This window comes from Hydractinia symbiolongicarpus, chromosome 7 (assembly GCF_029227915.1).
Source record: "Hydractinia symbiolongicarpus strain clone_291-10 chromosome 7, HSymV2.1, whole genome shotgun sequence".
Taxonomy (NCBI): Eukaryota; Metazoa; Cnidaria; class Hydrozoa; order Anthoathecata; family Hydractiniidae; genus Hydractinia; species Hydractinia symbiolongicarpus.
Genome location: NC_079881.1, coordinates 8,279,622 through 8,295,660, shown reverse-complemented (window position 1 = coordinate 8,295,660; position 16,039 = coordinate 8,279,622). Strand labels below are relative to the sequence as shown.

The following is a 16,039-nucleotide window of genomic DNA, read 5'->3' as shown; positions in this document are numbered from 1 at the left end:
ATGATGATGATAATCATGGTGGCAAATCTTCATTCTTTATTACCTTCATACTGTTTCAGGCCAAAAGTTGTTCAGGAATTAAAAAAAGTTTTGTTTTCTACAAAGTTTGACGAACTGAACAAAAACAGCATGCTGATCACGATTATGGCCAAAAAAATTGTTTTTTGCTACGTAATTGACCATACAAGGATCACTAATAGCCTTCTCTCCAAAATAATGAAAGTGCAGGTATTGATGGCATTAGTGGTAATGTAACAAAGAACATTTTTGACCTCATCATGTTTCCTCTTCATTATATTTTTAATCTTTCATTTAGAGCTGGTAAATTTCCCGATAAATTAAAAATTGCGCAAGTGACGCCTATTTTCAAACTGGAGATATTGCCAAAGTTACGAACTACAGACCCATATCTGTACTTTCCTGTTTTTCTAAATTACTAAAACGAATTATGCATAGCTAACAGGCTCTATGCAAATTTGACTGAAAATAAAATGCTCTACAACAAACAATTTGGATTTCAAAAGAAACACTGAACAGATGACGCTTTGCTTAATTTAGTCAACGATGTGACCGATGGAGTGTTTATTGACCGTTCTGAAGCCTTTGACACAGTAGATCATTAAATCCCTATTACAAAACTCGAACACTACGCATGAAAAATAATAATCTCAGTTGGTTTAAAGATTACCTGACAAACAGACAAATAACAATGCGTACGTTACGGAACAAATACAACTGAACAAAAAACTGTCAACAGTTGGATATGTTGTTTCCATGTTAGATTTTCATCTAACGAAACACCTAAAAAATTATGGTTGATTCCCTTTTAATACTTTTAATACTTGGGCCACTTCTATTTATTCTATACCTCAATGATATACATTGAGCATCGAAACTTTTAAATTTTATATTATTCGCAAACGATAATGATATCTTTTACTCACATACAAAGCGTTTAGACGAATGGTTCAAAAGCAAAAAACTTTCGTTAAATGTAGATAAAACAAAATATACTCTATTTCACAAAGCTTCTAAAGCCGACGACATACCTCTTAAGTTACCTAATTTAATTCTAAATAACAATATATTAATTCTAAAAAACACTATTAAAAGGAAATCATCCATGATTTTTTAGGTGTTTCGTTAGATGAAAATCTAACATGGAAACAACATATCCAACTGTTGAAAGTAAAATTTCTAAAAATATCGGTTTAATATTTAAAGCTAAACCCTTTTTAAATTTTACCTCTTTAAAAAACTTATTTTTCCTTTGTACATAGTTATATAACGTATTCTTACATTGTTTGAGCAAGCACAAACCAAAGTCTAAATTAAACAAATTTTATAATAAACAGAAACATGCTTGTCGCATAGTGTTTGGTGCAAATAGATACACACCCTCCGACCCTTTATTTAAGAAACTCGAAGTTTTAAATATCTACAAACTTAACATCCATCAAGTATTAGTTTTTATGTTTAAGATAAAATCTGCTTCGTGCCCGTTAGCATTTGCTCACATTTTTTCCCTTATTCAACATAAGTATGACACGAGGTACTCAAAAGATAACTTTGTTATGCCAAAAAGCTACTCTGAAAGTGAGTTGCTATTCCATAAAAAGTAGAGGACCACTATTGTAAAAAGGTATCAAAGAGTGTCATGCTCAAAACTGACAATGAGGTAACTCAATTTTTTTAATCGTTTATTCTAGTTTAATTCAATGTTTTTAAGTTTTTAACACACTATAAGCTGTAAATAGATCAACCACGAGGCTTGATAATAAGACGGTCCACGTCTTCTACTTGCTCCGGACAATGCATTTATAATTTTAGCAACTGATTATTTGTATTCCTTTTTAACGGCGAAATATATCTTATCTATCTGTCTATCTAAAATTCGTTCAACAACTTACAAATTCTTAAAAAAATAATTAAAATGATGGTTACGTCTAAATTTTTTTTTTCGTGATCTTAAGGCAAAAATTGGTCCAAAATTTAATAAAAGTTGTGTTTTTTGGCAAAATTTTTCACAAAGAACAAAAAAAAAAAGGATGTTAAACGAGATCACATTGGGGCTAAATTATTGTGTTTGAGTCTTAATGCATAATTGATTCAAATATTAAACATACTTCGTTTGGACAAAATTTGGCGTAATGAAAAACTTTGATTTTGTCATACTCGACCCCAGTTATTTGAGATGAACATCGAGGTTTCATCTTGAAAAGCCATAGGAGACGATATTGTGATTGATGTCAAGTATATCTTTTGTATTTACGCAAGAAATTAGAATTTTTTTCCAAGCCAGGTCAGAAATTTCTCAAAATTCGAATTTTGGTAAATTTTCCTTACAGCATCGCAATACCCTTACAATTTTGTTTTCATAACAGTCGTAATCAGACACGTTTTTTCAAGCTCTTTGCTTCTTGTTCATTATGCATCGAGAATAAAAATTACTCAAAATCAGCTACCTTTAGGAAAAAATTTTTTTACGAGAACTAATTTTGACGAAAGAGCCAAATCGCCAATTTTTTGCGAGAACTAATTTTGACGAAAGAGCCAAATCGCCAATTTTGGAACATTTTGTCGGAATTTATCTTTGCGAATTCAGAAAAAAATTAAAATTGGCGATAATCAATTTTTGCGAATGCCGATAAAAAAAATAGTTTTGGGGTGCCATGGACAATGCTGCTTGTGCTAGGTAAGATTTAAATCAACGTGACTGGTAAATCTTGGCCCATATAAAATCTATTTTCTGGACATTGCTATTTTGTGAAGGTTTTACAAGAAGTAGTAGCAACAGCATTTCGGGTGGGATACTACGAACGTAGCTAGCTCTAAACAAGTTTTCCCTTGTACAACTCTTTCTTTTATGATGCTCTTGTGAACGTTTGTCTTCTGTTTTTTTTAGGAGTTCACCTCAAATCGAAAATATAATAAGAAAAACAGTACCGATTAATTTTATTTTCATTACTCAATAAAAAAGGTATCAGTGTCCCAAATAGAAGTTTAAATATGCAAAACCAGACACCGCGTCATTTAAAGAAACACGGTATGTCAAGGTTACAACATTTTATTTTTCAAAAATTTATAAATTATAAAACTGGTAACATCATTTACATACTAAAGTTTCCAAGTACGATTACTTTATGCATAAAAAACACTTGTAACCAACTCTGATTTAAAAAACAATACTAAAGGGCTAGCTATAATAAAATTCATAACATTTCCAACCTAAGTAAGAAAAGACGCAAGCAGAGAAGAAATTATGCAAACGTTTTCGGTACAAATCGTCCTTTCTGACCAAAACAACTGGCCTTGAAGCAGATAAGGTTTGCAGCTGAATTCGTTCCAATGTTCTAGTATTTTTCTCAACTTGGTATTTACAGCACGGATCGTATTGCCAACTTAGATCGTACAGTGTTGTGGATAACAGGTTAATACTAGACAACGGTACGGTAATATAAAGTTCGTATTTTTTAGGACAGACAAGTGGAGTGATTAGGCACGTCAAGCCACTTAAAACGGAAGCTTTGTGAAGGAAGTTGCCCACTTGTATCCATTTTGAAGTTTCATCCCCCACTTGAGCTGGCTCAATGACAATATGTTCAACTTGTGATTCTAAAGCTGCTTCAAGCTGCTCCTCCAGAACTTCTTCAGCATAATGTTCAGTGTATAGGTCACGAATCACTGTGAACTTTGATCTGTTCTCAAATTCACTAGAAAATATAACGAAAAAAATTATCTGTACATAAGGAAAAAGGAATTTGCAGAAAGTATGAAAACATAAACACACTACAGACATTGAACATAACTGTTGCAGTTGTTGAAGTTAATGCAACCGGAAGTCTTTTTGTCTTAGTATGAAACTTTCTTTTTATAATGGTGACACCTGCACCTTACCCGATTTTGCCAGTGAGCGAGACAAGCAATAGTTTTTTTTGGGAAGAAAATAAATAATTTTATTTTTAATATTTAGTGTGCAACTTTAATTTGAACCATTTGCATTTTCTATGGAAGGTTCTTTTGGCAATCAGGTCTGCATGGCACTTAAAAAGATGTTAAAAAGTTTGCTAAAAGAGGTATTTTTAACTGACTTGATGGTAACCTTGTTGAAGCTTAAGACTATTACCGAGTGCAAACCGATACCTTCCGACTCACACATATAACTATTCGTTTGGAATTTGCTATCGACTGTGAGTGCGCTTTACCTATTTGTGTCAACCGCAATAATTTTCTGTTGTCCATCTTTGTAATTTTTCTCTCACATGTTTTTTGTTGTTGCGTGTTTTCCCATATGAAATAAAGGTGTTATTAAAGTAGCCTGAGGTCTGTATTTTATGCTGCAGGTCAGTGGGAGAAAAAAAAACCAACACAAATGTTATTAGTAGTGAATCGCTTTATTTTCATAGTTCACGTGTGTAAAACGGTCACCCGAATATGAGTTTTAACCATTTGATGAAAACATAAAAAGGCAGAACATGTGTTGGACTTCATGAGGACAATAATAACCAACAATAATTACTTTCGTTTGAAAATGGACTTCCCAAAAGCTATAGGGGCATGGTCATTGGATGAGGCAGTTTTATACAGAAATGTTAAAAATCACACCCTGTTATTTATGAGCACAATTCAAACTTACCTACTACTTAAAAACAAGTTTATTGCATATGAAAGAGCTTTGAAAGTTGTGTAGAAATCTTTTAATTTTTTGGAAAAACCTTTATTGGTTCTCAAGATTTTGGACTTCAAAATTATAACATCATCTCCGTAATGCTGAAAAGCCATTGCCATTAATAGTAATAATAAATAAATGATTAAATATTAACATTTATTTCAGCATGCTCCAAATATCAACCAAAATGGCTGAAACCACATATATATATATATATACATCATCATATATCTTGGTAAAACTATTAAATATACAACGCCTCTCACTTAGATCTGGGAGACGATGTAATGCATGATTAGTGGAACTTTATGAATTTAAAAATTTTGAGAACCAATAACAATTCTTTTTTAAAAAAAAGATTCCAAACAACTTTCAAAGCTCTTTCTTATGAAGTCAACTTTTTGTCAGGTGGGATGTAAGGTTTAAGTTTTAACTCGCATCTATGGAAATTTATGTAGAAAAATAAATGTTCTAAAATTGGGAGGCTTTATTTCAAAGAAGGAATGGTATTGCAAAACTTATTCATGATAAAAAGGACAACATTTTCCTTGATGGTCCATATCTAATTTGATTTATAATCAATATCTACTCGATTTGTCTTAATAAAACAACTTTACTTTTATTGTCCAAATTTTTCTATCAATCTTTGTTTATTTTCTTTCAGCATGCATTTTTTACTTGTTTTTGTAGTTCTTAAATTATTGATATATCTTCTATGTTGGTGGCCTCTCTTTGATTAGTTTTACTATTGGGAGGTATCCCTCTATTTGTAAATTTTAATTATTACTTAGTATATACTATCTATATATGGAAAATAAATACTACTACTACTTTTATTAGAAACTGATTGGACCAAACTTAGCAGAGGGGAATAAATAATAACAGGGGAAAAAAGAATATTAATAAAGTTTATCATTTTTGCATGTTTTATGATGGCTCTTGAATTAAGTTTTTAGACCTTTTTGGATGTTTACATTTTCGGCGGTAAGCCCTTTTTCGGCTCTAACAACTGGGTGGCAGGCAGAAAGATGCGAATGCTTGCTGAAGAAAGGTCTTTTTCATCTCTTTCTATGGAAACATTTTAGAGGCTTTAAACTATTATCGATATTATTAACTTCTGATTGAAATATATTCATATAAAGTTGCAATGATACCTTTGTGCCGATAAGCCGCATATGACGTAAAAAGTGCGAGCGTTTTCCGGCAAGTTCGACATTTTGAAAAAAGTATTTGCCCAAAAAACCCCGCATAGGCCCAAACAATTCCCCGAAAAAGAAAAGAAAAAAAGACACTAATGATTTAAAAAACTATAAAAATTAAAACAAACTTGTTACGTGGTAGCAAAGTTCTTAAAAAAACTATTTTTTATAGTTTATATTAAGATTTACTTGATAAATAACTTATATATAAACTTTATTAACTCCTATATCTTCAAGTGCCTTCTTCCAACTATCGTCCGCATGGTATGTTACAAGGAATTGCATTTCTGGAATGTTCCGGGTGAGTTCGGGAAAGTGTGGGCGGTTTCGGACAACAACCGCCAATTTAATTTAAAAAGTCGCCCAAACTCGCCTTTATATATGTGGGCGTTCGTGGCTTATCGGCACCCTCTTTGATACCTTCGTGCAAAGCACGGCTGTTTCGCTACGGTCAAACTTCGGACAAAATTAAAATGGCTTTCACAATTTTTTTTGAAATATTGAATTTTTATCAGTTTTTAAGTTATTGAAACTTTTTTTGTATTGTTTTAATTTTACTGAAATAAAAAGTATTCTCCTTTTTAAAAATATAAATATGTTATACATGTGTGTTATGGATTTTAAGTTATTTCATCGAATAAAACACACAAAATTAAAAAAAAAATTTTTGGCGAAAGTATACCATCCTTCCAACCTTGTGCCAACGCCGCGCTACATACCATGTTTCCAGGGGGCCTGGAAACATTGTTCTATCGGCCCGTACTGTGTACTGTTCGTCTTGCAAACTATAAACTACTTAAATTTTAAGTTAGAGTCTTCTTTAGGCGCTAAAAAAGAGGGGGAAAAGTTGCCAAAGTGGTACACGGCAATTTGATGTAGTGTGATCTCTTTTCTGTTCAATTAAATACGTATTAGGCTTTTAAGAGAGTCATAACGGTGGCATTTAAGGTTTTGTTAGGCATGTTTTTTTCTTAAAAAATTACGACAGCCTGATGTTTACTTTGGACTTGATTGCTTGACCCGGGAATTCTTGTCCGAAACCGGAATTTTTCGAAAATGCTGGAATAAGCGAGACAACAGTGCCTTAGCAATTTTGAAGCTAGCTAAAGTTTGGCAGAGATAGATAGATAGATGTGCACATTTTACATGGCTAGCCTTACAAATATCGAGGGATATGCCTTGTCTATTATTTCCAGGAGGGCCCATGGGTTTGATGGGGAATCCTGGAGTATTTAATGCTCTCTTTGAGCTATGCAAACTCAATTAGCTCTCTGCCAGACAACTCCCTGCCACATCCAACGGCCTACACAGTGTGCCATCTACCCAATCTCCCTCACATGGCTTGGGTTAACCCAGGGCTATGGTAATATTCCATTGCCCATATTGAATCGCTGCCAAGGGGAATCGAACCCTGGTCTCCAGCACAAAGTACAAGAATGATAACTACTTACAGAGCACAAGGTAAGGGACAAAACAGTAAACTACTTTATTTTGCAGGGATTTTGATATTATTTTTTTCTATTAGAGCACCCTTGATTTTGAGAAATTGTTTTATAGGTTGTAAAACTTTAAGCGTTGCTAATTTTAAACTTTTCTAATTTGTTTTATATTTTTATGTAAAGAGTAGCCATTTTTCGGTCCTACTGTTTTGCATTTTGCATCATGTTCTGTAGCTAAGTAACTTAATACTTCTTTTTTATATTTAGTTAAGACTTTGGTGAGCTTTATCAAGATGTAATTGTTGAAATCAAAGATGTTTATGGCTAGCTAGCTAGCTAGTCTTGGCTTTATCACAAGATTGGGTGCTATTATATACAATTTATAAAGAAACACAAAATGATTGCTTTGTTTATATTTAATGTATATAATAAAAAAATTTTTATGCACAACTTGAGATATTTGCTACTAGAATGATAAACTAGAATGTTGAAATCGTCGACTCTGGATGACGTTTTATTTAATGTATGATGTCACATATTTGACACGAAAACCCTTAGGACCAAAAGTGACCCCTTGGACAATTCGGACAGTTAAATATTACATCTACATCATCTTTAATGGCCTCAGAATCGAAAGTAATGTTTTTTATTCAGTTAATAAACGAATTTTAAGCATACATTCAGGCTCTAAAGGCTGTTTTTCACATAGCTTTCACATTTGGCCCAAAAAATAACACTTTGGACAATTTCAGACAGTATTAAAATTAAGTATTTTTCATTCCAGATATTTAACCTAACCTGTGGACCATAAAAAACATGTTTCCTTAACTATATTCCAGAGATATTGTGGAAGACATTCATCTAAATGATAATTTTTAAGTCATTTTTAGACATTTTGGCCTAGAGTGGGTTCGCCCATATACGGCCATCGCCCTTTTACGGCCAAAGCTTTAAAAGTTAAAATATATTGCAAATTTTGTACTAATATCATATAAAAAGTTTTCCATAATAAACAAGAACCTTTAACTTTGAAGATAAACTAAAAACCTTTACTTTTTCACCTTTGCCAACTAATAAATTACTTCGTTATAGGTCCACCGCTCAAGATGGCGATCTAAAACGGCAAAATTATTTTCTTACGTAAATTGTTAAAAACCCTAAAAATGGTGCTAAAACGCAGTGATTCAATAAACTTAGAACAGATGTCATACTTAATACTATTCTTCAACCACCTCATATCCAGTTATGTTATGACTTTACCAGAATGAGTCACAATTGCAGCGAAAGTAAAAGATCACGAAAAAAACTTTTGAGCCCTAATACGGCCACCGTACACGGCGAGTATTTTTCGAATTCCTATTTTAAAACTCAACCGTAAGTATATTTTTAGACCATTGAAAATCGATACAATGACAATTATTTACGGCACACAGGTGCCGTATAAAGTATTATATTTAGTATCAATAGTTATAACAATAGTTAAATAATAATTATAGTTATATAATTATAGTTAAATAATAAATAATAATAATAATAATAATTAAATAGTAACAATTGTTAGAAGATCTTGACCGTTTAGAAAGGAATGATATGAGAATGGTTAGGTGGATGTGTAACGCCAGTCTGGGAGACAGAAAGAGTTCAGATGAGCTAAGAAGCAGGCTAAGTCTCCGTAGAATTAAAGATGTTATCCAGATAAGAAGATTGAACTGGCTGGGGCACTTGGAAAGAATGGAGGAGGATAATTGGGTAAGAAAGTGTAGAGACTTGATAGTTCCTGGGGCAAAGCCCAGAGGCAGACCGAGAAAGACTTGGCAGGAGGTTATAAGGACAGACTTGATACAGAAGAACACATTCGCAAATTAAAGAGGCGGTGAAAATGTATCTCGATAAATCGAGAATTAAAATCTCCCAGTTTGTTGAAAATCGTCCCGGAAAAACGTGGTTTTTTGGTTTCCTTAGACGACATCCCTACATCAAACTTGGACGGGCCGAAAAACTGGAACAGGCACGGGCAATGGCGTGCAAACAGAAAAGTGTGTACACTTGGATTGATACCTTTGAAAAATTCCTGAAAGAAAACAAAATATCCTCTGACAGCCAAATCTTTACCTGTGATGAGTCTGGCTTCAATGAAAGTTTGTTGTGACTAACAAATTAGGCGGAATTTCCAAGTTACAAGCAGTAGCAAAACATCTATAACGAGTTTGCAATGCATATGCGCAAATGGTGCTGTAGTTGCACCTGCAGTCATCTTTCCGGGTGTAAATTTTAATCCTGAATACGCGATTGGGTTTCCAAAAAATTATTATCTTGATGGATGGATGGAAACCGCGCAGTTCTTCAGGTGGCTTAGTACAGTACAGTCTGAATGTAATCTACCGCAGACGCGAAACTCGCATGAATAGTTACACAGAACAAAAGCTTTTGTTTTTTTAAGAAAATAATTGCCTCGCTGATAAACAATGACCCCACGCGATCAATTGTTTAATCACAATAGGTTGCAAGATCAATTCTAGTAATCTATATTGTATTATATAAGCTATTGTTCTGTGTACCTATTCATGCGAGTTTCGCGTCTGCGGTAGATATAGATTACTAGAATTACTAACAATTCTAGTAATCTATATTGGGCGAACTCTTTTGAAAATTTTAATTGCAGTAATTAAGCGTATTTTTTAGATCGCAGTTTAAAAGCTTATAAACGAAAAGCGGCGATAGAAATGTTTTTTTAGATCGCTTTTTAAAAGTTTAAAAACGAAAAGCGGCAATAGAAATGTTTTTTTAAAAGGCATTTTAAAAGTTTAAAAACGAATAGCGGTGATAGAAATGTTTTTTTAATCCCATTTTAAATGTTTAAAAACGAACAGCGGTGATAGAAATGTTTTTTTAGATCGCATTTTAAAACTTTAAAATCGAAAAGTGGCGATAGATATGTTTTTTAGATTGCTTTTTAAAAGTTTAAAAACGAATAGCGGTGATAGAAATGTTTTTTTAATCGCATTTTAAATGTTTAAAAACAAACAGCGGTGATAGAAATGTTTTTTTAGATCACATTTTCAAATTTTAAAATCGAAAAGCAGCGATAGAAATGTTTTTTTAGATCACCATTTAAATGTTTAAAAACGAAAAGCGGCATTTAATAGTTGTGAACAATGCTTCTCGTATGTTTCTTAAATAAAACGCGCTGGAATTTTTTTAAGTAATTAAATCAGCAATACATTCTCGCGCAATGTATTTAATGTATATTTAATTTAATGTACTTAAAGGAATAGGCTATCAATGCATTTACACAATGCATCTCGTTTTTAGAAAAAATATAATTGCTCCAATATTTCTTTGCGAGCGCATTGTTTTTTAACAAGCAAATATAAACTCACAAAACGCTCAAGGGATTTAATTATAACAAAAGACAAACGACTGCCGTCCTCAACGCAAAGGTGTGATATTAGCATGTACGCGGTAGATTACATTCAGACTGTACTGTAATCACTTTGTGAAAAGCATTCCGCCATTACGATCAGCAGTGTTGCTTGTGGATGGCCACGTATCACATATTGACTACCATACAAGTCAGTTTTGTCAGCAAAATCAGATCTTGTTGTTCCGCCTACCTCCGCATACCTATCATGCACTGCAACCAACTGATCGCGGATTCTTCAGTGTGTTCAAGCACAATTTATCGAAGCAAGTTGCTTAATTTACGGTTGAGCATCCAGGAGTTGCCATCACAAAAAGGGTTTTTTCGACCGTTTTTACAAAGGCCTTTGACCAGTCATGTCGAAACGATGTCGTGAAATCTTCTTTTCGTGCAACTGGAATATGGCCTGTAAACAGGTTAAACGTAGATCACGACCTTTTTAGACATGCAAACGTCTATTTGGATGCAGAACTAGATCTTGAAATCACCCCAGGAAAAAATGATGCTACTTTGCCGTCTGAACCAAGTTTTGGTAGTGCATGCGGGATAATCCATCGGGGGTAACAAATATGACTCAGGCTAATAGCGAATTTAGTGGAGTCAAGACGAACAAGCTACTGCATAGCACAACTCTTCCTGGTGGATCAAGTGATACTTTACTACCAACACAGGCTAGTACCCCGAAAATGCCCTGTTCAGCAAGCGGTAAATAATTTAGAACAAAGCATTGGAAATAAAAAACATCTGTTTCTAAAACGTTTTATGAAAGACTTTGACATCCCTGACGATAGCCTTTACCAAGCTTGGAAAGTACTTCACCAAGGTTGGTTTTAGTAAAAGAAACACTTTGTATGGAAAGTTTTCCTTCCTCTCCCCAAGACGTTAATCCGATTATCAACTCGATATTACGTTACCTGGAGATTGAAAGAAAACAAAAAACAATAAAAAAAAGAAGGACTTCCCAAAACATATGACTAGTGATGAAGCCATTAAAATCCTCAAAATACAACACGACGAAAAAAATCGACTAGAGTTAATTAAGGAGGCTAACCGACAAAAGAGATTTGCAAAAGCAAAAGACAAAGCCGCTACTAAAGTTACCCAATCTAAATTAGTAGCGATACGAAAATCAAGTCGCCCCCCTAAAAAAAAGGTTTTTAATGGAGTCGGACGAAGAGTCGCAGGAAGAAGAGACGAGTTCCCTAGACTCAGAGTTTGAGGATGTTGATTATATTTGTGGGGAATGCGAGAGATTATTTGCGGAAGGGGAGGTGTGGTTTCAATGCGACGAGTGTTTGGCTTGGTTTCATGCGGTATGTACTGATCAGAGGAAAAAGAAAGAGAACGAAATTGATGCACTTTCACAATGGAATTGCAAAAATTGTTCATGATTTCTAGTTTCTTTTTATTTCACGACGAAAATAAAAATTGTAATGACACAGATACGTTATTTTTGTCTTATTTTGCGTGACATCGTAAGCACGTAATTGGTTGAGTAACAAAACATGTATAGAGACGTCAATCTAGTTTAATAGTATCTCAGGTGCGTTAATAACAATTTATCTGAGATTATTATTCTTTTTACAGAATATAAAAATTTTATTTTGTTCTTGAGATATCCTGTTTTATCTGAGAGGTTAATATAAATTATTTTTTCGTATAGTCAGATGAGGTAATCGTTACGCATTTATATTCATTACGCATTTTTAAGTTTGTTAATTTCGCAACTAAAACAAGGTTTAAAATAAAATTAAAGAATGAAAAAACTAACTGAAATGATTCCTCCGCTATATTAACCAATTAAATTATTCCATACGACGACTCTTCCAGAGAAATCTTGATGTTTCCAACACCACTCCAAAAAAGTCCAATATCAACTTTCCGAATCACTTCACTAACTTTCCTCTACCATTTTTGTTAGCACGGTCCACTGGTAAAAAACTGTGTTAAATTACAGACCCGAACCTCGTCCATTGATTCTCGGAGGCCTTTTTATGTAAATATCACGCCCGGGGCAAAAAAACGATGCGCAATGATTAAATCAAGAAATCATTGGGCATAATATTATCATTACGCACAAAGCAAAGTTAGAGAGACTACTAGAAATCTTGTTTAACGTCTTTAGTTAAGAACTTTATGCCTTGTTATAATTGCCAGGAAGGGGTAAACATTCCTTATATGGTATTTTGTGAAGGTCTTTGGCGCCAATTGGTCAATAATTCCTTAACAAGACAAGATTCTAGTAACAAACTCTTTTGCAGATCAATTCATACTGGGAGAAGGTAGAATTTTGTTTTGCTATGTTTGTTTTTAATTTCTAAACACTTGTTTTACCATATTCTTGGATGAGAGACCACAGTGAGTATTTTTGGGAATGTATACTGTGTTTTATCGTGTTTATAGTTTGTCTAGACGGCTTAACAATGAAAACAAAAAAACGTGTATCAAAGAGTGGTCGAAGAAAAAAGCAGGGTAGCAGAAAAGTTGCGAAGAAAGTTGTGGACGCGTGGACAGAAGAGCAACTCCAGGAAGCGCTTCAAGAGTTCGATTCTATGCCGAATGCATCAGTCAGAGGCATAGCAAAACGTCATGGTATCAACGAATCTACGCTGCGATTTCGTTTAAAAAAACGCAAGGAAGGAGCCAAATTAGGAAAGTCTGGTCGGAAATGTGTTTTCGATGCAGAAACGGAGGCCCGGCTAGCTAAGTGCATTGGTGTTGTATGTAACCTTGGTTTTAGTCCTACGTTGGATGAAATTTTGGTAAGCTAATAGCTGTTTTTGTAAGGGTTTAAAACTGAATGTTGGAAATTCTGTCACTATTTATATTTGTATCATCATTTAATTTATTATTTAGGATCTTGTTGCCGAATACATCAAAGTCACAGGGACGATTTCACTTCAGTTTAAAAATGGAAGGCCTGGTTTGGTGTGGATAAAGAGCTTTATGAAAAGAAACGGACTGAGTCACAAGAAGGCTGAGATGATTAGTACTGTCCGTAAAGCAAACACATCCAATCCATTTATAATTTTTGATTTCTACGATCAATTGGAACAGGTAATATATGCGTCATTGACGGTACGCTTTTATAGGAAACAGCGTTTATAATTTGACCGTGCATGATGTATAGTAAAATGATATTTTTAGATCTTCGAGAAATACCCTAATCTGGATGCACAACGGATCTGGAACTGTGACGAAAGTTCTTTTCCAACTGATCCATCAAAAGGGAAAGTTGTCTCCGTGAAGGGACAGCGTGCCCTTAAATTACGGTATGGCGCTGGGAGAGAAAACATCACTGTACTCGGTGTTTGTAATGCAGCTGAAGTGGCACTTGACCCTCTTATTATATTCACTGGAAAAAATATGCAAAGTACGTGGTACGGGGACAAGGCTCTACCCAACACGTTTTACGCCAAGTCTGAAAACGGTTGGATGGACACGGAAGTTTTTTCCACGTGGTTCGCCAAATTCACTGAGGACGTAACAGAAAGACCATTGTTACTGGTGTTTGATGGGCACCTTACCCATATCAGCATATCTGTCATTAAAAAAGCATTGGAAGACGATATAATTATAATGAAATTCCCTCCACATGTTACGGATGTCATGCAACCCCTAGATGTTGCATGTTTTGGACCCTTAAAACGTGCTTGGGAGAAGCGCCTCCATTTACGCGTGACAACACATGGTGCTAAAAGCCAATTGACAAAGTCTGAGTTTGTCAATGAACTCTGTTCCATTTGGAAAGATGGCATGAAAAAAGAAAGCGTTATCAATGGGTTTAGGAGTACTGGAATATGGCCAATTGACAGAACCATGTATCCAAAGGAACGCTTGGACCCAAGATTGTTAGCGAAATATTATACGTGGAAACAAAGTGGTAAAGCTCTTGATTGGTCTAAATTGTCAGACGGGTACGTTATTTTCTTTTGTGACTGATAAAAATGGCTAAACCTGTTGAATAAACATCTTGACTGAACATTTTTGTACTTTCAGACAAATCGATGAAGCTGCGGGTCTTGCGCAAAATCAAGTCTCGACATCATTACCACTGCCCGAATTGCAAAACCAAGCAGAATCTCCTTTATCAATATCTTATACCACACCTACAACCACCCCTAATGTAAATATAACTCCATCATCTCTGCCAGGCGGAAGTCGTGATGAAACTAATGAGATGAATATCTTGTTAAAGCGGCTTGGACCATATCCATATACAGCACCTACAGGCTTCTGCTGGATTCCAAATGGTTGGAAGTTGTCACCAATTAACCAGTCCACCCCAAAATCGACTGAGGTAAATAAAAAATAAAAAAAACCAGCGAGTTCGGAACAGCTGTAGGGGAAGATATCGACACCTTCGCTGTCCAAAATGTTATCTGTGGGCCGTTAACTGCAACTTTTTTGGGTGGTGACAAATGGGAGTTCCCACAGTATCCTCAAGTTCGGGAATTATTCGAAAGGATAAAAAAGAAGAACAGAGACGCAATGCATGTTTCGGAAAGATGCAAATGGGAGAGTAATTTAAATGAAATGTAGTTGTTGTATAACTGCCGGTATTTTCCCTGTTTAAAATAAAAGCCGAAGTTTCAAGGTCATTTTCGCCACACTACACGTTGTATTGTTTCAATTCCCTGTTATATTTTATTAGTTATTTCCATTGCACCTCTTTGAAATTATTGACGGTTGTAGTTCTAATATTCAAAAAGATAAAAAAGGCACAAATAGACTAATCCAGACTACACCGCTACGTAAATAGCGTGCGTAACCATTAGATCTTAGGTGCGTAACAAACTATTTTATTAATTGCGCAGGGTGTTATAATCATTACGCACCTGCGTAAAAAATATAAAAAAATGCGTAATGATTAGAGTTTTTTCGATCTAATCATTACGCATTGTTTTATGTGAAAAAGTGCATGATAGCGCTTCCATATGGTCCTCATATTTGGTGAATATGTTACAAGAAACTAATTTTGCATGAATAAAACAAAAGAACTGCGTAACGATTAGAACAGCGACCGTAGTTCATGATTATTTAAAAAGTGCGTAACGATTACCTCATCTGACTATAACATTTTTGTCCGCTTCGAATACATAAAGGGATTTTTCCTTCAGCTTCAGCACGAGAAACGTCCAATGGACGTTTGTGGGTACCTCTCAAAGTGCAATGGACGTTTCTTTCGTGGCAATTCAAAACCATGTTTTTGCCCACTACAATCAACGAGACCACCAAAGAACCTCGGAAAAGGCTTTTCACCTTTGTAGGATAGGTTTTTTTTGGAAAAATAACTGCCACAAGTGGACAT

General features: G+C 34.5%; 2 protein-coding genes across 2 annotated transcripts; both read left to right on the top strand.

The window, feature by feature from the left end:
* Positions 1 to 7,304: 7,304 nt before the first annotated feature.
* LOC130648465 (uncharacterized) lies at positions 7,305 to 11,292 on the top strand. Its single transcript, XM_057454518.1, has 10 exons — positions 7,305 to 7,329; positions 7,426 to 7,442; positions 7,575 to 7,585; positions 8,400 to 8,447; positions 8,505 to 8,681; positions 9,270 to 9,445; positions 9,546 to 9,680; positions 9,850 to 9,968; positions 10,774 to 10,998; positions 11,071 to 11,292. Exons 1-10 carry the CDS (start codon positions 7,305 to 7,307, stop codon positions 11,290 to 11,292), a joined length of 1,155 nt encoding a protein of 384 aa, XP_057310501.1.
* A 1,731-nt stretch (positions 11,293 to 13,023) lies between these two features.
* LOC130648464 (uncharacterized) lies at positions 13,024 to 15,490 on the top strand. Its single transcript, XM_057454517.1, has 5 exons — positions 13,024 to 13,490; positions 13,585 to 13,785; positions 13,876 to 14,645; positions 14,728 to 15,028; positions 15,383 to 15,490. The coding sequence occupies exons 1-5, from the start codon at positions 13,074 to 13,076 to the stop codon at positions 15,488 to 15,490; spliced, it is 1,797 nt and encodes a 598-aa protein (XP_057310500.1). The 5' UTR covers positions 13,024 to 13,073.
* Positions 15,491 to 16,039: the final 549 nt, after the last annotated feature.